General features: G+C 38.8%; 2 protein-coding genes across 2 annotated transcripts in view; one reads left to right on the plus strand and one right to left on the minus strand.

Moving 5' to 3' along the window:
* Window positions 1–4,224: 4,224 nt before the first annotated feature.
* On the minus strand, window positions 4,225–6,323 carry pfdn6 (prefoldin subunit 6). Its single transcript, XM_017707021.2, has 4 exons — window positions 6,138–6,323; window positions 5,175–5,245; window positions 4,696–4,820; window positions 4,225–4,503 (listed from the first exon to the last, which is right to left on the minus strand). The coding sequence occupies exons 1-4, from the start codon at window positions 6,199–6,201 to the stop codon at window positions 4,383–4,385; spliced, it is 381 nt and encodes a 126-aa protein (XP_017562510.1). The 5' UTR covers window positions 6,202–6,323; the 3' UTR covers window positions 4,225–4,382.
* A 534-nt stretch (window positions 6,324–6,857) lies between these two features.
* The window catches only part of mrpl11 (mitochondrial ribosomal protein L11), a 46,682-nt gene continuing 25,755 nt past the window's right edge, over window positions 6,858–27,784 (plus strand). Inside the window, exons 1-2 of the mRNA XM_017707042.2 lie at window positions 6,858–6,991; window positions 23,841–24,012. Coding sequence (XP_017562531.1) covers window positions 23,890–24,012 — 123 coding nt within the window. The 5' untranslated portion in view covers window positions 6,858–6,991; window positions 23,841–23,889. The remainder of the gene's footprint in view (window positions 6,992–23,840; window positions 24,013–27,784) is intronic.

Consider the following 27,784-nt stretch of genomic DNA (forward strand, 5'->3'; position numbering starts at 1 on the left):
TAATAACACAACTTTTATGCAATCCACATAAAGTCTTAAACTTTGTTGGATAGTTATTAAAGGTGCAGTGTGTAAGATTTAGTGGCCTGTACCACTGAGGTTGCAGATGGCAACTAACTGAATGCCCCTCCCTCACCCCTCCCTTTCCAAGCATGTTGGTAGTCAAGTTTTCTGCCTGTCCCAGTTTTGTTTTGCTTAGTTATTTGAATTGAGTAAATTCTTCACTTTTTTAGTGCACAATGTTAACTTCAAGCAGGAAAATTGTATATAGACAGACCATAGAAGTTATTCATTTAGGTTAATGATATGAGTATAATGATTGGACAGCTCAGCACTGAATCAGGTCACTTACAGTTCATACATGTATCCAGCTGTGAAAAGAGATTAGCATGATAATCAGTTATAGCTGACTCATTTTTCATAGTTACATATCTCACCATCATACAGCCTATTTCACAATGTAGCTCACCTTCACTCACTGTCTCAGCAAATCAGACAATCCCAAGATATGCAAATTATTAAATGCAGCATCATCAGATGCTCATAACTGATTGGTAACTACTCTGATGGCAGATTTTCACCACAAGGCATAACTGATGCTTTATTAGTGATGGCTGACTGATGATGGTTGACTCCCTCTCACTTTGCATAACTGGGGTGGACAGACAGGTGGTCATGCTTATTCTTAGCTGCCTCCAGATGGACTTCATAGCTTGGTCAGTGATAGGAAGTACATGTTTGTAATAAAGTGGATGGAGAGTTTATGTAATGAGTTTATTTATAAAATGTATGTAATGTAGCCCTGATTTTATATAAAATTAATACAATGTAGTCCTGCTCTACACCTTTGTACATTTACGTGTGACTTTTTAATTAGATGATTAGTGGAATCAGCCATCTTTGAACCAAGACCAGGACTTGGAAACTATTCTGCCACACCTGCATTTAGTAGTGGTCCAATTGCTTAAGCCTCAGTAGATCTTCAATCTGTGCTGAGAGGCTCTATAGAAGTGGTGGACTTTTATGGTTCTTTATGGTTTATACAGGGGTGCCTAATGCCAGTCCTGAAGATCACCAGCATGTGGATGTTAGGGCCAGTAACAATACTCATTTAAAGTAAAGAGATATTATCTCAAGGTTGGACCATTTGTATTTGTCCATTCATAATGAAGGACGGCTACAGAATTCAAATAATGAAAATTTTATTTATTTTATATAATTATTTTCAGGGAGGTGGTGACTATGTTCTTCCATGTCTTGTTGTTGGTGGATCTGTTATGGTAAGCATCTTTTGCAGAGAGATGTGTCCAGCCTTGCTGGCTATAAAAACGGTTTTGCTGAAGATGCATAAAATGTACAAAGGCATCATCATCATCATCTAATGTTTCCAGAATGGGTCTTAGCCATCATTTCCCATCATACTGACACACAATGTGCTTTCCTGGTATACACTGCCTGCAGCTAATTTCATCTGAACGCCCAGTTTCTGCTGCTTGTGTCACTGCTGTCTCAGGCTTTTTCATCAGTACTATAGGTGATCAGTGATTGGTTTGGCATTCTAAAATTTGTCTTTGAAATCTGATGAAGGCAATGAGGACCACATCAGAACAAGTTACTGTGCAGGTAAAAAAAAAAAACACACATTCAGTTAAACATAAAGGTCTAACTGTGTACCTTAAATGAAATCTAAAAGGCCCACTTACCTGTCAGAAAGGAACACATTGGTATCATTTCATGACCTAATGTATTAAAATAGAAAAAGTAGAATAAGAAGAGTGGAGTCAGAACAGGGTGTAAGGAATCAGTCTAACTTCAAAAATAAAACTGTGAAATGGACAATTAAACTGACAGTTTCAATCCACTGACAGTATGCTCTCTGTCAGTATGATGGAAATGGTATCCAACGTTTATTCTGGACACATCAGATGCTGGGGCTTCTTTCTAAATTTGATCCGTTCTTATGGCTCTGTAACAGCAAAACAGAATACTTTTTGGGTGCCTCTGCAAGAGATTCTGTGCATAATAGATTACTGACAACAAGAAATGGAAGAATATATTACCTCTCACAAAATACAGACTTTATATAGCAGTATAAAGTTATTTAGGTCTTTCTGTTTATTGCCTTACTAAATAATTGTCTTGTGCTTATTAATCATAAAATGTACATATATATATATATATTAATTTAATATATTATTAATAATAATATATATATAATTTTATAGACAGTTATAACCTTATTTCTTTTTTTTTATTAAGTTGTAGCTGTCCTTATTCAAGAAAATAGTTTTAATCACTGTTGATATAATAAATGGTAAATGGTTTTGAGGATGGGCGGTGCAGTGGCGTGGTGGGTAGCGCTGTCGCCTCACAGCAAGGAGGGCCTGGGTTCCATTCCCCGGCCGGGTGACCGGGGTGGAGTTTGCATGTTGTCTGTGTGGGTTTCCTCCCACAGTCCAAAGACATGCAGTCAGGCCAATTGGACATGCTAAATTGCCCCTAGGTGTGAGTGACTGCCCTGCGATGGACTGGCGACCTGTCCAGGGGGTATCCTGCCTTTCGCCCGAAGACTGCTGGGATAGGCTCCAGCATCTCCCTGCGACCATGACGGAGAAGCGTAATCAAACTTTGAACACTCTTGGTCAAATGATGTTGTTATTTTCACAGTAAAACGTCATTTGACCAAGGGTGGCCAAACTTTTGCATACCTGATACAAGCAAACCTTTACAACTAAGTTATAAGAACCATACCTGAAAAAAGAGTGTGAAGAACTTTTTAAAGGTTTTATACTAATTGAAGGGCACTTCCTAGAAACTTTATGTGAGGGTTTAAACTTTAAAAAGGCTCTTCACAATTGCACGTCTAATTTATTAGAATGGTTCTCTAAAGAACCTTCTGTTGAATGCTTTTTAGGGGAACAGAAGTGTTTTTTTCTGGCATCACACTACAAGCCGTTTTAAGCACCTCTGATTTCAAGCATGTGTGCAAGTTTACTTCTTCAGCCTCTAAACTCTGACATCACATTTGCTTCCCTTGTTCATTTGTCTCTCATGTTTGGTATGGGTGATGCAGATTTAATTTCCTAGGTCCAGTCCCCTCCCAAATGTCTTCCTGTCTTATTAAGATTAGCAAAAATGCCCTAATAGCTGTTACTTTCATCATCTACTCATGATAAGACAAACAGTTATTATTCAAAGGGCTGATATCCTACGTTTCTTCCCTTGAGGTCTACTTACAATGTTTGGTTTAATTCATTTTTACAGAACAGCTCTTTATCTCTTAACATGTAACAGGTTGTTTTGGTTACTGTGCCTTTGAGACTGATTTATGTAAATTCTCTCTGTTTTAATTGGCTGCCCTGACATCTTCCTTATAACTTCAGCATGGCTGGGTGGAGCTAAATCGCTGTAGGCCAAAGAGGCAGCTATGCAGAAATGCAGCAGTTTTGTGACATCACAAAAAACAATTCTTTCCAAACAGGCTATTTTTGTACCAGGTTTGTTTTGAAACTTTATCAGTGTTTACACACTACATGAAATTGTTGTAATAATAAAAAAAGACAAGGAAAACTCAATATTTTCAATATTTGGCTTTAAGTAGAATGAAGAACTAATATTCCTAGAAATATGAATGAATTAATAAATCAATTTCCACTTATTTATATTATAGCTTTTTCATAAGTTCATATTATTTTGACACTGTAGTAAGTAACCTGCAATGCCATCCTACACTGTTAGAAATAAAGGTACTATGCAGGTACATGATTAAATTTATCAAGGTACAAACAACGTAAGTGTACCCTCAAAGGTACAGCAGTGGTTTTAAGGTCCAATAGTGTACCTTACAGGAGTTTTTCCTAGTGGAAAAGTAGATATTTGTACCTTTTCATAACCAAATGTTTTAAATCAACATTAAAATAAAAAAAAGCCTGGAGATGAGACAGGGTGTGTGGAGTCAGTACAGCTTAGAAATTTCAGTGGATTCTGGTACAATTATGTTCCCTGACTAAAGGTACTGGGATGTACCCCTGAGGGTACCACTGCAGTGACAAGAGGGGTACTGCCCCAGTGACAGTGTCATACCTTTATTTCTGAGAGTGCAAGCTACTGCACCATTTCCCACCGAACCTGTCAATCAGGGTTTACCATCGCGCACATTAGGAAACTAAAATATTACAAGAGAAGAGCGACTGAAGGCCCAACATATAAATAAACAAAACAAAATGAATAAACAAAATTTATTCACAATATTGGCAAACAAACAAACAAAAAAACACATTCTCTGTAGTTGAATGATGAATAAGCATGAATAATCAGTCTGTAAGGGTAGGTGAGACCAAGGATGTCTAAATGTAAGGGCGTAATCATCATCCATTCATCGGTCAAGCTTTTCCAACAGGGAGGCCCTGGGCACGCTGGTACTCCTGCTGCAGGCTGGCCAGGACTTCACGATGCTGCTCAGACTTTCGCTCCATCTCTTTAAGTAACGTTTCATAGCGCTGACTGAAAAAGAAAGCAGTTTCCACAGACACAGATTAAGCCTGTTCAGAGACTAAACTGCACTCAAAACAGTTTTCAGTCCACACAGTCTACAGTGGAAGAAAAACGCAGTGGTGTTCGCAGCTGTATTTGTTAATTTTATGTGACAACTGACAATACAATAAACTGCAGCCCATGGCTTACAATCACACTTACATTTCACCAGTGATGTACTCCAGCCTTTTGGCCACTGTTGCCTTTGCTTCATCAAGGTCTTGTTTCACCAGTACTGGTCCAATGAGTTTGTAAACTGTATTCTGGCTATCCAACAAGTACAGCTCCTGAGGAATAGATTGAAGACAAGCCACATGCCCCAGCATTAGAAACTTTAACCATCATGGCGGAGAGATGTATCCAAGGTGCCGTAAGGTAAAACAGCACAAAAAATATTTTTTAGATTTACCACTATTATTATCAACATTACACATATAAACTAAGAAGTGAGATGTAGGCTCACCTTTTTGTTTTAATAAATAAAATGAATATATATGCATTAAAACTCCACCACTATAAAGAGTTAGAAAATTTCTTTACGATTTTCATTTCAAACCACTCTGAATGACGGCCTGCAACTCAGTTATTTCTCTATGCAGAAATTCCCTTCCTTCAGATAATTACATGTTACTTGCTCTTACCTCTTTGACTATGTTATTCTCCGTCAGCTGAGCCTCAAGTTTCTGTCGAGCCGACATGCTTTTACTGACATCTGCAATGTAACCCACACAAGTGGAATGAATGCAGTTCATTGCACTGCCAACAGTCAAGCAACGTCAAAGAATCAAGACGAGACACGCTGAAATGGTTCTCTGCATGGTGAATTGGTTCTTCAGATAGCTGAAGAATGTCTAGTACATGGTTCTATATAGAAGCTTTTTGAGAAGGGTTCTATAAAGCACCAAACGGGGTTTTTCTACGATTACAAGCTTGACATCGTAACAATAGCAGAACACCTCAAAAAGGTGCTCTATAGAACCATATACAATCTCAAGGAGCATCTCACCATGCAAAGAACCATTTAAACATACAATGGTTCTACACAGAACTCATTGTCCTAAACAGAACCATTGCCTTGAAGAACAGATGAAATACCCTCCTTTTTGAGTGTACAGCTCTCTCTGGTGGCACCGTGACTAAGAGGACAGTTTCCACAAGGGACGTGATTTTAGTGAAGTGCTGTATTCAACATACAGATCAACGATCTTTTAACACAAGTCTGTTATTCATTATCACTCTCGACATATAACATTCGGGTTCAAGGGAGGCTCGACATTAAGGTTCAGCGTCCAAATGAATACCGGAGTAGCTAGCGCTGTTCGTTATTCAGCTAGTTGGGGAACTCGCCGTGCTGACAGATCAGTCTTTATATGGTAAAGAAGGCACTCAGTCGTGTCTGCCACACTGGCGAGACGAAGGTCGGTTTCCTACTCGCCAGCTTCTTGTTCGAATGTTCCCGTTCCACCTTAAGTGGAGCAGCAGTTCCATTCTGGCGCCTGAGTCTGTATGTAACTGCTGCACCATTTAAGGTGGAACGGGAACATTCGAACAAGAAACTAACATACAGAAAGCTCCGTGTCTGCTCCGCCTAAACACGCACATACCTTTCTGTATCTGTTGGTATTTCTCCAGTTCAGACTGCAGCTTCCTTTGTATCGCCTCCGCCATTTCAACGGCAGCTGTAAACTACTCAGAAATGTTAGATTTTACACAAAATAAATCGGCGGATTTAGCCAACTTCGCTGCATGCAGGTTTAACGTGGGCGCAGCGCTAGTGACGTAATGATGTAGCGACTAGTCGGGCGTGGAGTCTGTATGAGAGTCGTGTCGCCCCCTGCTGTCCCGACCCAGTAACTACAGTCATTACCGTCAATAAACCACTCGCCATAAACAGCATATTCAACATCAGACATCCGACTTGGATTAAAAATACATTTTAATCATGATAAAATAATTATTACATGTACGATTTCATTTCTTACTGCTAAATAATGTCACATAAGCAAATCTAGTCCTTCGCGTTAGGATTCGTTTCACACTAAGAAGTCGATTTGAATGTGTAATCATTAGAGGAGTCAGGAGTCGTTTACTAGGGATCTTGGGGAGATATCTACTTCATGAAAAATCAGGTTCTAGTAATTGTTTCTCTCATCAAAGTAAATTGGAGAAAGCTTTTGAATGGTTTAATGTATTTATTAGTATTAACGTTGCTGGCATTTTTACTTGATCAAATTCGAATGTCTTTAATATTTGTCAGTTAATTTCTCTGTTGTGGAAATCTCCGTTAGTCGAGGCCGCAGTTCCTCCTCCTGCTCGCGTGGGGGCAGCAGTCTCAGTTTACAGAGCAGCGTCAGGGTGACAGCAGTTTGCCAGTATGGCGCTGCACATGGTTTGAATAGTGAGCGAGTTAACGTGAAGGTCTTTTCGTGCTTGTGTGAGCTGAATTCGCCCCTGACAGGTAATGATATGGTTTTGCATCTTTCCATAGTGTCAAAGTGTCTGTTACTCTATCGGAGAGCTAGCCGTTACAGTGAAGCCTGCCTACAGCTGGAGAGAGAGAGTTTAATGCTGTGTGTAAGTCACTGCCCCTTGTTCCAGACCGTATATTCAGCAGCAGAACTACATGAGGAATGTGTTTTATGTGCGCCTGTGTTCTTGGTTTATGCACCCTGACATGTGTTCAGTTATGTCTGTTAAACCGTATGGAAATCTGATATATGACCATACACAGATAAAGGGTTAGGCATATTTTTAAAAATATATGTGACATATGTCCATATATGGCCAAATCATATTTTCTTGGGAATGACTGGTTTATCTCCCTCTAAGCTCCTCTTCTAGAGCTGGTATGCACATTTGTTGCTTAACTAACACAGGAGAAGCTCCGGAGGCATCAGTACAGAACCGTGCTGTTATTTTGTCAGCAGGGAAGAGACAAGAAAGCGTTTTTAAAAATCACCCAGAGTGCCAAAATTGGGATGCAGTCCACAGTAATTCAGAACAGTGACATTATATTCTATATAAGCCCTATTGATTTATAGTTGAGCAACATCAGGATTGCTATGAGATGAGTGTAAATATTTTTAAAGAATTGAGTATTTTATACTGGGATGGGCTCCAGCACCCCAGCCTGGATGGATGGATGGAGTATTTTATACTCCAAGACGAGTCTTGATTCTATAGCTATCCTATTTCTTGTCATGCGTGAAATACTCTGGGTAGTTTGACTGGCAATGATATTTGCATTAACACTGGAAGAAACAGTGTAATTTTCCACTGCGTTCGGGTTTTGTGAAGGTTGATGCTGCTGATGGTGTTATGTAGCCTCTCTGCAGTCAACAGGGCATCTTGTGTATCTGTGTCACGTTTCAAAATTGGGCTCTACGACCTGTCAGAATCTCCAAATAAAAAGCCTAAATCTGATCAGTTTCCTTACTCTCTCGTAGATTAGTGTCTTCTGAGTGCCCACTGATCTTTTAAAAGTTTATTAATGTCAGTTTATAAATATTATTTGATAGTTCTTTTTTCCACTGCAATATCCCACAGATTTGTAAGGATGAATATTGTCCTGTCTCCACTTACTACCTGTTGGTACTAACTGTTGGTCATCATGCACCCACTGACCCACTATGAGTACTTTTGGGGAAAGACTGCAAGACAAGCAAGTTGATGGTTGTGAGATGTGTGGAGTTATGGATCCAGCATTTATGTGCAAGGCTGTTGCGCAAGCTTGCTGAGTCCTGGCACTGACAGAGCACTCTTCCATTTATTCGCGTTTATTGTGAACTACAGAATGTCAAAAACAGCATTTCAAAAATCCAAGGACTAAAACCATAATCAGTTCATAAATGCTATGAGAGAAGATTAGGACTGGCACATTTGTCTCTATTTTGTATACTAGTAAATCAAGTTAATAATAAAAAATGCATTAATATGTATATAATATGTATGTATAAATACATGAATAATCAACTAATGTACAGATTATTTTGATTAATATGATAAGTAATGAATCTGATGAGTAATTTTTTAATGATGAGTAGTTTTTTGAAAAAAAGACCAAAGAAGTCACTAAAAACACCTAATAGTACAGTAACATCACATGTAGCCTTTCAGTGATTCTAAAGTACTTTATGTATCTTTTATAATACATCATTAAAATTCTGTTATATAGCTATAACAGAATGGGGTGCTAAATTGGATGATTTGAGGAGGTTATAGGCCTGTTTGAGCTTCAAGCCACTCTTTTTTAGCCTATTAGTGAAAGACTTACACACTGTCATGGCCATGTCTTATCTAAATCAGTTACTTTAGTCAATTTCCTGGTTTCAGAACACTTACAGTATACTGGACATCCATAGTTTGCTAGTCTTTGGTGTGGCAGACCAGGCAGTGCTTAGGCTGTTGAATTAGCAATTTCCATGATTCTAGGCATTTTGAGATTTTTGTATTTGTTGCAAGTAGCTTCTACATATATTCATATTCTTTAAATGTGTTGTTTAAAGAAAGACTCAACATTATAAACGTTATTAAAATGATAGATGATGTGTAATAACCCGATTTTATGACCCAAAGATTGGCGAGGTTTGCTCTATGCCTGTCAACAGACTGTGTGTGTGTGTGTGTGTGTGTGTGTATTGGTCCTCTCTGCTGGTCTGTTCCCTGATGTTGTCTAATCTAGGTTATATCAATAGTTTCTTTTTAGCTGTTACAGTGATAGTTTCTCTGTGCAACAGCAGCTTATTTAAGACCATATTTCATAGTGATTCTGGAAAAAATCAGCCAGCGAAACAGCATGTATGACAGCAGGTGGATCAGCTCATCAGGGGGACCACCACAATATCACATCTGCTATCACAGTGGTTACAAATCTGATTTGATGCTGTTAGTTATGTGTCGACCCAAACAAGTTTGTTAAAAGGGAAAAAGAATATGCAAAAAAAACCCTCCAAGGCAACTGCCTATTCTGACCACAGCCTCTGTGCGTTTTAAGGCCAAAATATGTGAAGTTCTGTTTGCCTGGCAATGTCTACTAGTATTGGGCAATATATCGGTTCATCCAGTGTACAAGTTGAAGGTATGAGTTATACTGGTGTTCCCTCACCTCCCATATAGGGAGTTGCAGTCTGAGAAGTGTTAGTCCAGTTTGTTGTTGAAGGAGCAGACATTACAATTTAATTCCTTTAAAAAAAGTGACTTTGAACGTGGCATGGTTGTTGGTGCCTGACGGGCTGGTCTGAGTATTTCAGAAACTGCTGATCTACTGGGATTTTCACATACAACCATCTCTAGGGTTTACAGAGAATGGTCAGAAAAAGAGAAAATATCCAGTGAGCGGCAGTTGTGTGGACAAAAATGCCTTGTTGATGTGAGAGGTCAGAGGAGAATGGGCAGACTGGTTTGAGATGATAGAAAGGCAACAGTAACTCAAATAACCACTTGTTAGAACCAAGGAATGCAGAATACCAGCTCACCGAAATTGGACAGTAGAAGATTGGAAAAATGTTGCCTGGTCTGACGAGTCTCGATTTCAGCTCCGACATTCAGGTGGTAGAGTCAGAATTTGGCATAAACAACATGAAAGCGTGGATCCATCCTGCGTTGTATCAACGGTTCAGGCTGATGGTGGTGGTGTAATGGTGTGGGGGATATTTTCTTGGCACACTTTGGGCCCCTTAGTACCAATTTGAGCATCATTTAAATGCCGCAGCCTACCTGAGTATTGTTGCTGACCATGTCCATCCCTTTATGACCACAGTGTGCCCATATTCTGATGGCTACTTCCAGCAGCATAATGCACCATGTCACAAAGCTCATATCATCTCAATCTGGTTTCTTGAACATGACAATGAGTTCAGTGTACTCCAGTGGCCTCCACAGTCATCAGATCCCAATCCAGTAGAGCACCTTTGGGATGTAGTGGAACGGGAGATTCATGTCATAGATGTGCAGCCAGCAAATCTGCAGTAACTGCATGATGCTATCGTGTCAATATGGACCAAAATCTCTGAGGGACGTTTCCAACACCTCGTTGAAAGTATGCCACGAAGAATTAAGGCAGTTCTGAAGGCAAAAGGGGGTCCAACCCCCTTTTGGGACTATATATATATATATATATATATATAATGAACATATTAATGACTCCGAGAGAGACTGGGAGAAGTTGCTGTGGTCAGATGAGACCAAAATTGAGCTCCCCACCGTCAAGCATAGTGGTGGAAGTATTATGTTTTGGGGTGTTTTTCTTCTAAGGGCACAGGCCAACTTCAACGCATCGACGGGAAGATGGGGCCATGTATCGCAAAATCCTGGGTGACAACCTCCTTGCCTCCACCAGGGCACTGAAAATGGGTCATGGATGGGTCTTCCAGCATGACAATGACCGAAAACATACAGCCAAGGAAACAAAGGAGTGGCTCCATAAGAAGCATATCAAGGTCAAGGAATGGCCTAGCCAGTCTCCTGACCTCAATCCCATAGAAAATATATGGAGAGAACTGAAGCTTCACGTTTCCAAATGCATTACTAAAAACCTTAAGGATTTGGAGATGATCTGCAGAGAGGAGTGGGCCAAAATTACTCCTGAAGTGTGTGCAAAATTTATAAAAAACTACAAGAAACGTCTGACTGCTGTGCTTGCCAACAAGAGTTCTGCTGGGCTGGTGTGGTTACACATGGTCTGCGGTTTTGAGGCCGGTTGGATGTACTGCAAAATTCTCTGAAACACTTTTTGAGATGGCTTAAGGTAGAGAAATGACAATTCAGTTCACGGGCAACAGCTCTGTTGCACGTTCCTGAAGTCAGCATGCCAATTGCACGCTCCCTCAAAACATGCGACATATGTGGCATTATACTGTGTGATAAAACTGCACATTTTAGAGTGGCCTTTTATTGTGGACAGCCTAAGGCACACCTGTGCAATCATGCTGTCTAATCAGCATCTTGATATGGCACACCTATGAGGTGGATGGATTATCTCAGCAAAGGAGAAGTGCTCACCAACACAGATTTAGACACATTTGTGAACAATATTTGAGAGAAAAAGGCCTTTTGTGTACATAGAAAAAGTCTTAGATCTTTGAGTTCAGCTCATGAAAAATGGGAGCAAAAACAAGTGTTGCGTTTATTTTTGTTTTTTATATATATATATATATATATATATATAAAATATAAATTTAGAACTGTGTGAAAACAATTTAGAATTCCTGTGATGCAGGAACAACAAACCTGAAAAGATCATGCGTTGAACTAGAAAAATAAGAGGTTTTAATAAGAAAAATATTTTTAGGATAATACCAACATGAAAAAGGAAGCTTAATTAAAAGTATGGATAAAAATGGAGAACAATAATCTGAACAGGTATGATTCATACAAACACACAACATCAAACACAAAGGCTTAAAAACCAGCAGGCTAAAAGTTGATAGAAAGGTTGTGGTGGTGGAGGTGAGAGCAGCTTCAAATGTCTTCCTTAGGTTACACAGATTTAGTCAAAACAATTTTAGGTTCATGCAAATTATATATGTAAAATGGACGATCTAAATATACAATTTCTGATTCATCATCACAGATAAAAACTGCTATTATGCAGACTTGGATCAGAAATAAAACTGAACACTGTGTCGTTGGCGAAATTCAGTCAACAAAGATGATGTCCCTTTGTGCATCTGCCCCAAATGGTCACCTTTTACCTGGTTACATGATGAAGGAAATGCCCAGTTCCAACTCCTGTACCATAGACCACATGTATGGTAGGTTAGATTGGAGATGGACATAAATCATAAGTCCTTATCTCATGTCCCAGTGTCTTTCATAAAAAAACAAACATGTCACAGGCCTCACAGAAAAAGTGAAAAAGTGCATATACACACTTTGTTTCAGGTCATCAACATAACCCAAGTAAACACAATATTCTGTGTTTAAATGGTGACTTAATTTATTGAAGTAAAATGCTGTTTAGCTCAACCTGGCCCCATGTGAAAAAGTAATTACCCCCTTAGTAGCCAAAATCAATTGACTATGAGGTTCTTTTTCATTAGCCAAACCCAGGCATTTAACATCACACAAGTAGAACCTGTCTGGGTTCTATGTGAAGCAGCTAGAATGTCTCAAAAAGTGGCATATGATGCCACATTCTAAAGAGATAAAGAGAGTCATTGAAGTCTGCCAGTATGGAAAGAGTTAAAAGCCTTTACTAAGGCTCTGGAACTCCAGCAAACGACAGTGAGAGACATCCTCAAATGGAGAAACTTGGAACAGTGTTGTTTCCAGTTTCCCAGGAGTGGCCAGCCTACCAAAATTTCACCAAGAGCACATTGACGACTCATCCAGGAGTTTAAAAAAGAACCCAGATGAACATTGAAGAATGGCAGCGCACGCGACAAAGACACTGGCCAGAAATGGCATCCATGGGAGAGCTGCAAGGTGCAAACCAAAAAAAAGTCGCATTTTCCAAAAGTCTAGGCAAGTTTAGTTATATAGCACGTTTCATACACTACTTTCATTCATAGTGCTTTACAAATGAGAAAATACAAAGTCAATTAAAGAATAAAGGAGAATAGAAATTAAAAACCTGATTTAGACATGATTAAAACAGTAGATTTTAAAAGAGAAAAATCATTCAATTAAAAATCTAATAAAAAAATAATAAATTAGGATAATAAAGTGCTGTTCCAAATAACATCTAGATTATCTCTGAGACTTGTGGGATAATATTCTGTGGATTGATGAGCCAAAAGTGCAACTTTTGGAAGACATGGGTCCAGTTATTTTAAAGCTGACTATGCATTCCACCATGAGAACATCATACCAATAGTCAAACATGGTGCTATCAGTGTGATGATCTGGGGCTGCTTTGCTTCTGCAGGATCTGGATGACTTGTCATAATTATTGTAAAGATTAATTCTGCTCTCTATTAGGAAATCCAAGGAATGTCCACCCATCAGTTCATGACCTAAAGCAGGGGTGTGAAACTCAACAAGTCAAAGGGCCATATTAGAAAATCTCAACAAATCCGAGGGCCAGAGGGGAAAAAAAGTATTTTATTTTTAATTAATGATGTGTTATAACCTGAACTGGCCATTGTTTGTTCAAAATATGCAAAAACTTCTATAGTAAAAGATAAGCACTTGTAGTAGACTTTGAAATATTACATAAGTACTTGAAATATTCCAATTCCCATGAGCTAGGTCTTTTAAACCTACTTATCTGCTTGAACTAGACACCAGGCATCCTTTCTTTGCTGAAAGCTCATTAATACTTCGGCTCAGTTTCTGAGCTGCTGAGCTGGCTTTAGGCGTTTACGTTGATTGAACTGCAGCTGAATTGCAGCTAATGTGTTTGCTGATACGACTGGTGTGGAATTTTGTAGAATTGTGGTGTAACTGCTGTCCCATAGATTGTTGTTGCGGGGAGGAGAGTTGGAGTGAATATAACAGTTCACTGGATGCCTGGGACTATAGTGCAGCGCATTGTGAAACAGGGTAATATTAATAGACAATTAAAATACTTCTGCGGGCTGGATAGGATGGTGTCATGGCCCTGATCTGGCCCGGGGGCCATGTTTGACACATGGAATCTAAAGCACAAGCGCAGTTGGGTCATGCAGCTGGACAATGATCTGAGGCACACAAGCAAGTCCACCTCTGAATGGCTACAAAGTTTCAAAATTAAGGATTAAAGTCCTGTCTTGAGTCCTAGTGAGCCGCTGTGGCAGGACCTTAAACGGGCAGTTTGTGCTTGAAAGCATGAAAATAAGTGTATTATTCTATAGTAAAAAATTCACATTTGATTATGCATAGATAATGTACACCCCTTCAATACATTATACCATGATATACACCGAAACTGTCAGTAATTTTAATCGAGCATTTGCAACGAAAAACAATAAATGTGGCCTTTAAAAATAAATCATATAAGCATCATATGGTAATGTTTGCTCTATATTTAAAATAAAGATGTCACTACAATGTAAATAAAGCATAGTTTGACTTTTTAATGTGAAAGCTTGAACAAAAAAAAACGGCTAATAAAATAACTATTTTTCGTCTTTGGAGGGGCTCAGTTATACTGTGCTAAATTTTTCTGCCATCCCACTCACTATTAATGTCTATCGCTGAGCAGAGAATGTATGCAGTGTATGCTGAGCAGAGAATTAGTTCATGTTTAGCTTGTGTTTAGTTTAACTCAACATAGCCCAAATATTGAGTTTCAACTATGATAAATGAAAGTATTTTGGAGTCAGATGCTGGTTGTCATGCTATGACATTCAATCTCATTTGATGTAATGACTTGACCTCCAGGTGCAGGAAAAGTAAGTTTACAGGTTCAGTGTGTTAGACTGCATTTTATTCCTTTTGCCCTAGAGTGATACTTGAGTATGTGCTGGCCAGTGCTGTAATGTGTTTGTTTTTTATTTTTGTATACACTTTAGATGCTGGTACAAAAGTAATTATGATTTCAGATTTTGTGGACCACTTTTCACTTCACTGATACCAGCCTGTCAGGTTGCCTGATTTGCTCTCCTTTACTTATTATTCACTTACATGCCTGCATTCCTCATTCTAGAGTACCTCGACTGATCTAAAATGGATGACTGCAATACTGATACCGTGCTTGCTTTTAAATGAACACTTTTTGATGCAGCAGCATTGATTTAATTGGCTCTGCTCTAGGTAGTTAGGCCATGTAAAACTGAAGCAGGGGTGATTTGGCTTTTTAAAACCTTTTCACAAACTTCACCTGAGAGTAGTGGTTCTACTTTTGGCTGCCTGACTGACCCTCCTTTAGTCCTATCACTATCAGTATGCAACTTCAGGGTGTTGGCAGTATTGGGTGGAATGCTAATATGTCAGAATGCTCCCTGAATTCTGATATTCCTATGAGCTCCATGGCTTATGAATTCTCATGAATTTCATATTATGAAATGAGAGCACAAAAGTCAGATAATTCACTCTTTTTTTTTTCAAGTTTTTTTTTCTGTTTTAGAACATTTTGGTAAACTATAACATTTCTTAACCATCACAGTGACAATCTCATGGTGACAGTAGTCATTTCCAGCCATGATATGAGGGCCATTGTGTTTTCCACAATGGTAAGTATTAAAATGTATAATCCAGTGATCATTATTGGAGGTCCTGCTGCAAGGCTGGTTGTAGGAGAAATGCTAATACTGGCTTATTCCATAGCAAACCCTGCAGCTCACAAACACCACCCACCAAATCAAAAAATGCTAATTTGTCTTCCAAAGCCATTTTGGCTATTTTTCAACAAAACAGTAGGCTTCTAACCATGTCCTGAATGCAGACCAAGACTTTGTTCTTGTAGTATAGATGATTAGAGTAACTTAAACAGCAAGACTGTCACACTAAATCCTGAGAATATTTCTTTGTAATGCTAATCAAGCTAGATTTAGATTGGCATACACGGATATGTACATAAAAATTGGATATTGGCATCGGCTCACAATCGGAACACATTGGTGTGTTCTTAGTTTTTAACAGTTCTCCAGTGAAGAAGCTTCCAGACCTCATCATATAGATTAGGCCTATGCCACTTGCCTAAAATTGATGAGGTTCTTTGCTATGCAGTGTACATATTAGTCTTTATCAGCTAGAAATTAAACACTGCAGTGTAGTTGCTATATTTTCATCTCCCTCTTGGCCAGTCACTTTGGCTGTATTAGATATGATTGGTTATGTAAGACACTGCAGTTTAATGGAAAAGGCTTTGGCCTTATTCTACAGTGCAAGAAAGTACATCTGGGACACCTTTATCATTTGGGTTTTTTTTTTTGTTTGTTTTTTGTTTTTTTATATATATATAAAGAGTTTGTTCAATTAATTTGTTTATGTATTATGGAAGTGGTTCCACAGTGGTTCCCAAACCTGGTCCTGGAGGACCCCCTGCCCTGTGCATTTTAGTGTTTGCACTGTTCACAACACACCTGATCCAACTAATCCACTAATTAACAAAGCCTTACTGAGGGTTTGTTTTGGCAGGAAAACAAAATGTGCAGGGTAGGGGGTCCTCCAGGACCATAATTGCAAACCACTGTTCTGCTATATTCAAAAGTGCTTCATTTCAGCTGTAACAGTCACTACTTTGTCCAACTAAACAATAGCAAACTATAATACTTTCAACTAAGCCCCCATTTTACTCAAATGCTATTTGCGTAAAGCCATCAGCTAACAAAATTAATCTGTCAAAAGACATTGTCTCTGGGTAACAAAATATCTGGAAGAAAAATTGCAGATACATTTGAAATTTTTAAGTACAGGTGTCATGAAGTCATAGAAAGAGACAGGAAAAGTTCATAACCTGTCACACTGACCATCCAGAAGAGAAAATCCAGAAATCTTTGCTGAGCATCAATTGGGCAAACTCCATGACTACAACCCTTCATCACACAAGCCTAAATAACATACTAATACTAACCTACACAAAGGAAAGAGACTGCAATGTTTGTCATACCAATGTCTGAGAACCTTTACTTGTCTTACCTAAGTTTTTGATTAATTACTAAGATAAATTTGCATTTCCGTCAGTAAACCTGGTCATTATTCCAGGTTGTCATAGCTTTTCTGATGGGTGTCAATGAATAAATGAAAAGTAACAATAAAAAAACAAGATATAATATTCAGGGAGTGTGTAATGGTTCCTTTTGAGCACTGTATGTACCGAACCGCTGTTGTTGGGAGATCAGTGCTGTCAATAAGAAAAGAAAGGTCTTTGTTTTTCCCTGTGTTGAAGGGGATACTGAAGAACAAACTACTGGGTAACAAATTGCTTGTGATGCCCTGAAAAGGCATTCTGTGCTTTAAAGCTGCATTGTATAAATTTATGGATTTTGGTGGAAAAGTATATTTGCACAAAATGTGTGAGAGGCCATTTTGTAACGTCATCTGTGCTGCAGACAGCTTCCTGAGCTGATGAATCTGATGATTCATGGTTCTTCACCTTCTGCTACACGTTGAGTTTAGCTTGAGTGAATGGATCCGAAAATAAAATGCAGCACACTTTGTAATTTCAGCTGGCTTCAGTGTGACTTCCAGCAGTAAACAGTTCTAGTTGAAGCCACTGGGTTTTACTGTAGAGTAGCTGGCACTAACCTGGAGAAAATATTCCCCTGTCTATGAACAGGAAAGAGGATCAGAAAAAGGTAATAGGTAATATTAAATATGTACTCAATGTTTTATTCTCTTTTACTGCTAAAACAATGAGTTATACTGGGGCCTTTAAAAGGTTATGGTTTAGTAAATTTTCCACTGTCTCAGCTGTGTGTAATTTACTAAGTAAAATTTGCAGTATTTTCTGTACAACTTAAATGTCCCTGTGGTTAGCTAAATGATCAAAATGCTGCTGTAACAACGGAAAACACCTTTTCTTTCATATGTACAGTGTGTGACAATGGCTTTGGAAACCTGACATTTCTCCAGCAAGGAACCCTATTAGCAAGCAAGCCACCACAAATCTGTACCAGAAGAAGCACATGAGTTTGCGGTGGCATCTGTTAAAATGATAGGTGAAGTAGTTTTCAAAAGATGTTGAGTTACTTACTATTAAATTATTTAATATGTGGATTTATAAGATTTTCATGAAAACGGGTAATGCTGATAATGCTGTTTTTTTTTGTTTTTTAATGAAAATATCATGTTAATTTTTTTTAGATATCGCCCAAACTCCAGCTCCAACCTGAGTGCTCTTACTTCAGAAATAGTGCTCTTACTTTCAGACTTTAGAGGGTGACTCGCAGCACCACAAGGAAATTATATTTTAGCATTTTTCTTTTCCCTTCAGTAATGCTGCTTATTTCGGTTGTTAAAAAAACAAAAAAAAACACGTGATACAGCTCTAAACTAATACTCACTGTTTCATTTAAATCAGGTATGCTGGAGTAAAGAGCAAGAACATAAAAAAAGTCAATTTATGTATGTATTACACCATGATACACTATTTACGTTCTGCAGTGTATTATGTGTGGGCTATTAGACCGCTACTGTATTGAAAAGCAAATGGCCTTCATCTCAAAATATGACTTGTATCCTAAATGGAGCCCTTTATGACAAATAATGAAAACTCTTAATTCTGAAACGGCTGAAAAAAAGAGCAGACCTTTATATTTTCCTTTTTGCAGTGAGGATGCAGCCCCTTATGTAAGAGTAGCTGTAGAAGATAATGAATCACTTAATGTAAATGACTGTTTCACTGAAGCAGTTGTTTCTAAAGCAGAATTCGGTGCTGCACCCAGATTGTTTTGCGCTGCCTTCAAAACTGCAACAAAAGCACAAGCCGCAGCACTGCTTTCAGTGTTTTCTGTACGCTGTTCATTTTGCTTTTCTACACTCTGCAGTATTAATACAATTGTGCACTTAGTAATTTTATCACAAGAACTCTTTCTGTGATGCATGAATAGCCTATTTTAGTACACTTCCTTTACCATTTATTTTCTTGATTCAGCCTATTTTGTAAAAAGCACAAATTGCTTGCTCAGCGGGTCTTGCAAATTGGTTATTCTTGTGTCAGTACAAAGCTGTTTTCCCGTGTGAGCAAGTTCAATTTGTCTCGAACCTAAAATAAATATAGGCCTTTCAATATAGGGGGCAAACTGGATGAACTGGCTGGCTTTCAAAATGCCAGGTTGTAAATCTATATATGCAAATGAATAGGTGCAGTGGGACTGACTCTGAGCTTCTTAAATCACTTCATAAAATGTCATTTCATTTAGTCTCTGAGATGATCATCAGCAACTGCTGTTTTTCATCTTTTCTGTATTTTCATCTAAAACACCTCATTATCGTGAACTGACATTACAGTTAACCACATGAGTAGGCTGTTTGTGTGTCTTTTTAATATTTGAATTGATGGTTTAATTGATTGATTTTTTTTTTTTTTTTTCTAACACTGAAAAATTATGTTGCTTAATTCTAAGTCATTATATGTATAAGTCAAGCAAAACATTAACAAATAAGTGTATTAATAAAAAACATTTAGGCTTGAATTGTTCATCATTCTCATTACATTTTGCCCAGTTGTTAGTACCCTCTGTGTACCCTCACAGAGTTGGCAAAATTCACATGTGAGTGCAAAAACTACATGTTTACAAGGTATCACGTTTTTCACGTTAACACATTTAATATGGCAATGCCCCTACCTATCTGAAAGAACTCCTCACCCCACTGACTTCATCACGATTCCTCTATGATTCCTCGATTCATTCTATGAAAGCAAATTAGTTCCCCCCAGAACTAACCTCAGCACCATGGGGGACCGGGCCTTCTGCTCTGCTGCTCCTTGCTTATGGAATGCTCTCCCTGACCATCTGAGGGCACCACAGTCGAGTGAGAGTTTCAAAAAAGGACTTAAAACCTTTCTCTTTAGCAGAACTTACAACCTTTGATCTTCCTATGGAGTGTAAAGATGTTTGTTATAGTAGTTCTTTGATTTTATAGAGATGCTGTTCTACTGTATAGCACTTTGAGGTTTGCTTCAAATGTAAAGTGCTTTACAAATAAAATTTATTATTATTATTATTAATATGTGAAATATGCAAAAATCATGTTTTTTCCCCCCATGACTTTTTGTAACTCTGGTATTAGAGCTTCCCTTTCTGTACCTGTCACACATGGATGATTGTGGTGTAACTCTAAGGGATGTATTACCAGAATCAGCCCAGATCATAATTGTCAGATTTGTTGAACAACATGCAACTTTTTTGATTTTGGATAAAAAATTATAGAAATGTGCTGTCATGTGTACGTTTAGCCCATGAAGTGTGTATTTCAAGTAAAAAACATCAACCAAAGAATTGCAAATTCTACATCAGCCAGTTTGATCGCAAACAAAATTAGAATTGAACTTCATTGGTGCATTTCTAGTGATTTTTACAGTTTGTGGTAATTCTTCATCCTTTGTTCACTGTGAAAATACTGAGACATGAAATTGAGTTGCATTTATACTCGGCACTAACCTGGGGCATAGTGCTTTACAATTGTATGCAAAGGTTTGGGTACACCTGGCCAAGTTACATATTTTGTTGATTTATTTTTTTACATTAAAAGGAAGGAAACACGTGAACAGTTTTAAAAATAAACATTTTCTGCAAATGTTAATGTGTTTACAATTGATTAACTTAAAAACTTAAGTTAAATCTAAAAAGATGAATATAAAATAATAATCATGGCATGTGCAAAAGTCTGAACACCAAATTGTCAGTACTTAGTAAGACCCTTTTGGCAGATCATTGCTTGCAAATGCTTTTTGTAGCCAGCTAGGAGTCTCCTATTTTAGGAGTTTTCACCCACTCTTCCATACAGAATGCTTCTAGCAATGTGATATTCTAGGATCAGCTTGCATGCACAAGATCTACCTACAAACTTTCAGTGATGTTCAAGTCAGGAGTCTGTCAGAGACCTTCCAAAAGCTTTAGCATGCATTTCCTGAAATATTTCATACTGGGTTTTGAGGTATGTTTATATCATTGTCCTGTTGTGGATGTCAGCCTTTTTTTCACGTTTCCTTCCAGAATTTGCTGATATTCTGTGGAATCAGTTCTCCATCTATCCAAGCAGTAGGGCAGTAATGATACACTAAGCCCACAATTCGATTCACAATACTTGTTCCACCATTCCCTATTCTCACAATGTTCTGAATAAAATTCAAATGAAGGAAAATGATGGCTATAATCATGTATATCATACACAGCTTAGTAATGAGGCAAGAAAAGTTCTGGAGTGCTGATCACTTGCAAATGTTGGTGTTTATACATTGAGGTTTCATTACATGGCATAATTAATAGAAGGTCTTAACAATTATTATTAACGATGCATTGTCTCACCTCCATGATGCACATTGTCACAGTTTACATTGTTACACCCCTACCATGCAAAGTTTTGTGTGCCAATATCTACCATGTAAGCTCAAAGCATAATTGATCCAAACCCAAACATAACAGTTGGCAAGTTCTTTTTTTTATCAAATGCTGCTCATTCAGGAGGTCTTGAAGTGTCCCTCCGATGACTTTTCCGTTCAGATCATATTTGTGCAATCAACGCTGCACTGTAGAATGGTGCACCACTACGGCTGTCTAAGCTAAATCTCTTTTGGCATCATATAGGAGTTCTGCCTAACCAGTCCTAACAGGCTAAATAAGCTCTGAGGCTTTATAACAGCAATGGTGTACAAACTTTGCACATGCCACAGTTACTGTTTTATTTTATGTATTTATTTTTCAAATTCATCAAGGCAAAAAAAATTAATATTATGAATTTTTAGATTCAGTCTAAACTCTCGAGCTCATTGCTAGCCTGCTTTATTCACAGCTGTACATGTGCGGATTGTTAACCAAACCTGCCACAACAGTAGCAAATCTTTTTTAAATGGTAAGTCTAGTTTTTTTTTTTTTGCTCTAAATGTCATGCATTGCTGAGGATAACTACTGCATCCTTTCTAAAAATGCAATTACATGCACTTGCAATTTACCTGTCTTTTGGCATAAGAAATTTTATTTATTCAGTTGTTTTGTTTAGATGGGTTTAAGGAGTTCTAATCACCAGCGTCCTAAAATTACTCGGATGACATTTAAACACCTTTTCACCCTACTGTGTGAGGCATAAGAACAATGGAATCATTTTATGTTTTTTCTTTTCTGTCGTAACTTGTTCACGGCTAGATAAGTGCTTCAAAGCAGCAGTAAGAACAGGTGAGGTTTTACCAAACATGCTTCAAGTACAACTTCGCTCATCGTGTTTTTTGTTTTGTTTTTCTCACCCCTTTTTTTGTCATGCATCTCTAGATCCCTATCATGTCAGCAAAACAGCATTACTGAAAGAAATTCATGTATACCTGTTTAAAAAGGAGTATTGGTATTGCAACGGCCTGGTAAACTAGACTGTAAATTGGAGCAAATCACCTCCTCTACCTTCCACCCCCATATGAACTGTTTCATTCAACCTCTGAGACCACTGATTGGACTCTTCAGGTTCTGAATATTATGTAGTGATTGAGCCCTTTGCAGGACTGGAGGGTTGCCAGCAGGCTTTCACTCTGACTGACTCGTAAATTGATTCAAACTGCAACATGCTTCTTAAAGAGCGCAAATGCGTTGGGAGAGCAGCGTAAAGACGAATGAAAATAAAGTACTCTACGTGCCTGGCATTTCAAAGGAAAGGCCAATGAGGGGGTTTTCAGCAAACGCATTCCTGCGGAATATGCCACACACATCAAACCTGCAAGAAGCTGCAGGTACTGGTGTCTCTGCCATGCCTATGTACTCTACAATGTAAGGTTTTTGTGCTACCTCATTGCTATTGAAGAGTTTTCCTTGCTTGTGTCCCTTCCTTTGTGTGCACAGGACGAGCTTGAAGCTTTAAAGCTGACCTCGTTTTACCTTTCTGTGCCCAAGAAGCTGTGTTTATTCCCTTTCAGTGCTTGTCTGAATCAGGTGCATGTAGATCAATAGGCCGTGATAGAGGCTGTGACGGAAGGGCATTTTAATTACTTTAGCAATTTTCAGGCTTTCCTTGAAGTGCTCCCTCTCCACATATTGTGTGAAGTATCCCATTGGCTCACATAACCATTTTATATTGCATTAATGTGATCATACCATGACTGATTAAAGGGTGCTTAAGACGCTCAGTGGATTTCGAATCCCATAAGCCTGTTTACAAAGTCACTGTTCTGTACAGGTTACACAAATATGCAGGCCCATTAGTTGTGTGTAAGGAGCTTAGGGGAGAGTGTGTTTTTATGACTCCTACAGGAACAAAAGTTCAGGCTATTGCGCTACTCAACTAATTGATCGAATTTGTTAATTGAATTCAGCGTTGAATGAACCCCCAGGCCTTACCCCTTCGCTATGTACCCTCCCCCATCTCCCGGCCCTGTGCCCTTGTGTACCATGCCCATTCTAGCACTATAAGAGCCCTGCAGTAGTTGTCACTATGCCTTATGGCTGCCGTCCAAGCTGCTCCATTGACCCTTGGAGAACTGGGCCTGTGCTATACTAGCTGCTCGTAATGGATCAGCAGGGATCTGTGAGTGTGCTGCAGTGACACACTAAAGCCCCTCAACCACACACTCTTGTGCTTTTCTATCCATTATTTCTCAGGCCCAAAGGTTCTTTTGCTATTTACCTCACAAAGGTATTCATTTACAGTAGTTCCAGATAAGAGAAACATGCACTCCAAAGCAAGCACTGTTTGAGAGATTGTGTGTAATGCTGTCCGTTACTTCTGGTCATATATTGATCGTGGAGTGTTGAATTTTTAATGCCTTAAAAGAGAACTTAATAATTACCTTTCCTGGACAGGGAGGCCGAGAGGCAGACACAAAGCAGGTCCGGCACACACACACAGAGAATGTCCAAGATATCCAAGGCAGCCAAGGCAGTGAAGAAGGTGGATACAGGTGGTCTGATACGAGCAATTGTTCGGTCAGGACAGGCGGCTCCGGGCCCTCCGCTGGGCCCCATCCTAGGACAGGTAGGCTTTTTTTCTACTTTCATTTTTTTTCTTTAATGGAGTGATTTGGCAAAAAAAAATCTAATGTGCACAATTCACTAACCAGAGACATATTTAGAAGCAGCCAAGACATGTTTTGTATCCAATTTTTGCTTCTTTAGTTTAGCGCTGGAACTGCGAGTAGAATATTGCTAAACCCTTATCAATAGTCAAAAGTCAGCCAAACTTATCTAAATGTTGTCTAAAGTGGCTGCCCACTGAATTCAGCAATATGGTGAAGTTTTGGTAATCTTTTAACTCATAGTAAGTCATGCTGTGCTCTAAACCACACCAGCAAGTATGCACATTAATGAAGACCCAGATGCAGTTTGAGCATTGAAATTTTGGGCATGCATTTACAAGGAAAAAAAGAAAAAAAAAAAAAAAATATATATATATATATATATATATATATATATATATATATATATATATATATAAAATACATACACACACACACAATATTTCCAAATGTATTCACTAACCCATCCAAATCATTGAATTCAGGTGTTCCAATCACTTTCATGGCCATAGGTGTATAAAACCAAGCACCTATGCATGCAGACTGCTTCTACAAACATTTGTGAAAGAATGGGTCGCTCTCAGGAGCTCAATGAATTCCAGCGTGGTACTGTGATAGGATGCTATGTGTGCAACAAGTCCAGTTGTGAAATTTCCTTGTTACTAAATATTCCACAGTAAACTGTGGTATTATAACAAAGTGGAAACGATTGGGAGTGTCAGGTACTCAGCCAAGAAGTGGTAGGCCTCGTAAAATGAAAGCACAGACCTCCAAACTTCATGGGGCCTTCAGATTAGCTCAAGCGTAGAGAGCTTCATGGAATGTGTTTCGAAAGTACAAGCAACTGCACTCAAGCCTTACATCACCAAGCACAATGCAAAATCAAATGCAGTGGTGTAAAGTACACCACCATTGGACTCTAGAGCAGCGGAGACGTGTTCTCTGGAGAGACAAATCACACCTCCCCATTTGGCAATCCGATGGAAGAGTCTGGGTTTGACGGTTGCCAGGAGAATGGTAATTGTCTGACTGCATTGTGCCAAGTGTAAAGTTTAGTGGAAGGGGGATTATGATGTGGGGTTGTATTTCAGGAGTTGGGCTCGGCCCCTTAGTTCCAGTGAAAGGAATTCTTAATGCTTCAGCAGACCAAAAGATTTTGGACAATTTCATGCTCCCAACTTTGTGGGAACACTTCAGGGATGGCCCGTTCCCATTACAACATGACTACGCACCAGTGCACAAAGCAAGGTCCATAAAGACATGAATGAGTGAGTTTGGTGTGGAAGAACTTGACTGGCTTGCACAGAGTCCTGACCTCAACTAGATAGAACATCTTCAGGATGAATTAGAGCGGAGACCGCAAGACAGGCTTTCTCATCCAACACCAGTGTCTGATGTTATAAATGCGCTTCTGTAAGAATGGTCAAAAATTCCCATGAACACACTCCTAAATCTTGTGGAAAGCCTTCCCAGAAGAGCCGACATCATATTAAACCGTGCGTGGGAAGGCAGACGAGCGAATACTTGTGGAAATATAGCGTGTGTGTGTGTGTGTGTGTGTGTGTGTGTGTGTGTGTGTGTGTGTGTGTGTGTATGTGTATATATATATATATATATATATATATATATATATATATATATATATACACACACACACATACACACATACATACACACATAATATAATGTATGTATGCATGTCTATATATTTGCAGGCACATCACCAAATTGTGCTGGACACCTGCCCTCCAGGACATACATTTATTCCATGTTCTGTTTACAAGTTTGAGAAATGTAACCTATTAACACAGAGCTCATAAGCTGAACATTTGATACACTGCATTCACATTCAAGTCCAAAAAATGGATGTGCCTGGAGATTTATTTATAGAAAATAATCTCATTAAATCAAAAATCAAAAAAGTGCACTTAGATATTTTGCTCAAATCTATCAGCCCTAGTGACTACTCATTTCTAGTTTTTGTTAGCAGTGTTATCCTTGTAGCACCACTAAAGAAGCAAAATTTGGACACCTGATGTCTTGGCTTATTGACTACATCTGGGGTACATGGAAAATTGAGTAAATATGATTTTACATCCAGCCTTTAAGGCCTTTTCCTCTGTCGTCTTTTTTTCTCTCCTGCCAGTCAAAGAAACTGATATTTTGTTTACTGGAATATTGACACAGGCTTACCTCTGTTTACACATAAAACACCTTGTAAGTGAGAGTGTAATTGAAAGCATAATGATGCCATTAGTCCCCTGCCTGTCTTAATGATAATAAATGATGTCAGTGGTCCGCTGTAAAGGCGCATCTGCCTGGCCTCTGAAGTGTGTTTTCCAGCTCAAGAAAGCTGTTCAGGCTTGGAAATGAGAAGAAATGAGCAGCAGTCAAGCAAGACATTGCCATATGTTGAAACTATACGCGTGCATGTTCACACATGGTCATTGGAATTTCCGCCTTTGTGCCCTTTTTGCTCTCTGCGTGACTGTGTGTGAGCGCATGTGTGTAGTAAACTGTAAATAAATTGCACTCGGCAGCCTTTTGGCTTTAGGCACTGGCCCTTTAATCTTCCCCCTCTCTTCCTCCCTCGTTTTTTCTCTCCTCTGCCTAACCAGCCCTGACAGAGTAAGCACGTAGAGGTAGGCTGCCTGTCGACTGGGGGGCAAATTTAAACAAACGAGCGAAATAAAAGAAGGAGAACAAGAAAAGAAGGAGGAACTGACAGCTTTGGCTTTGAATAATTACAATCCAGAGTAAATTAGCATAGCCAGATAGGGGACAAAAACAAAAGACAGAAGGAAGAGATAAGACATAGTACAGGACAGGTGTGGCATGTGCTGTGACCAAGCCTGCTGACAGTTTATCTAAGGTGAGTGAAAATGCTCAGTGTTGTGTGCATCTCTACTCTGGAAGAAACAGGAATTTTGCTGCTAGTAGTTCCTTTTTTTTTTTTTTTTTTAAAGGAGTAATCTTAAAAATTGCCCGCCAGGGTGGTGCATCTAAAATGCATGTATTTGAAATGGAGAATAAGGCAAAGATGAAAGCTGGAGAGATGGACTCCAGGACTGGCTCATCCCTCTCTGCTCATCTCTCTGAAATCCCTCCGAAGCGAACAGATGCTCTTGGGGAGAACGCTCCATAATGTCATAATGAATAGCCACACTCCCTAGAAATTATTTGTCAGGCTGGCTTGCCTTCTGCTAATGCTTCCTGTAAATATTTCCTCTAAATCACATATGAAGTCATGTATGAAGTTGCACTTGAGCACTTAGCCCTTTGACAAACGAGTCTCAGTTTCAATTAATATCAGTATTAATGGTTGTATTGGGGAGGGAGGAAAGTGCAGAGTGCATTAGTGATGGCTGATGGAGATGAAATAAAATCCCTGTCTATCCCCCCTGACCAGGACATACTCTGTCACCACCTCTGAGACCTTGTCATTTCCAATATTCCAGCTAGGCAGGTAGGAGGCTCATACGATAATTGCAAAAGCACCCGAGGTGCTCTGTGTACTCAGCTTAATTACGATAAATGAGAGATTTGAAGTGAATCAGCTCTCAATGTGTCATTTTTCCGCCCTGAGACATTTGTCTCATGCCCTTTCATATACATTAAAACAGTGTACTATAAATGTCGACAGAGATGGGCACATGCTATGACAGTGTTTGCTCAACAATGAAACTTCCATTTAGCCAAAGAGAGATGATGAATCTGTTTTTAAAGGTCAAC

Source organism: Pygocentrus nattereri, chromosome 8, assembly GCF_015220715.1.
Source record: "Pygocentrus nattereri isolate fPygNat1 chromosome 8, fPygNat1.pri, whole genome shotgun sequence".
NCBI classification, from domain to species: Eukaryota; Metazoa; Chordata; class Actinopteri; order Characiformes; family Serrasalmidae; genus Pygocentrus; species Pygocentrus nattereri.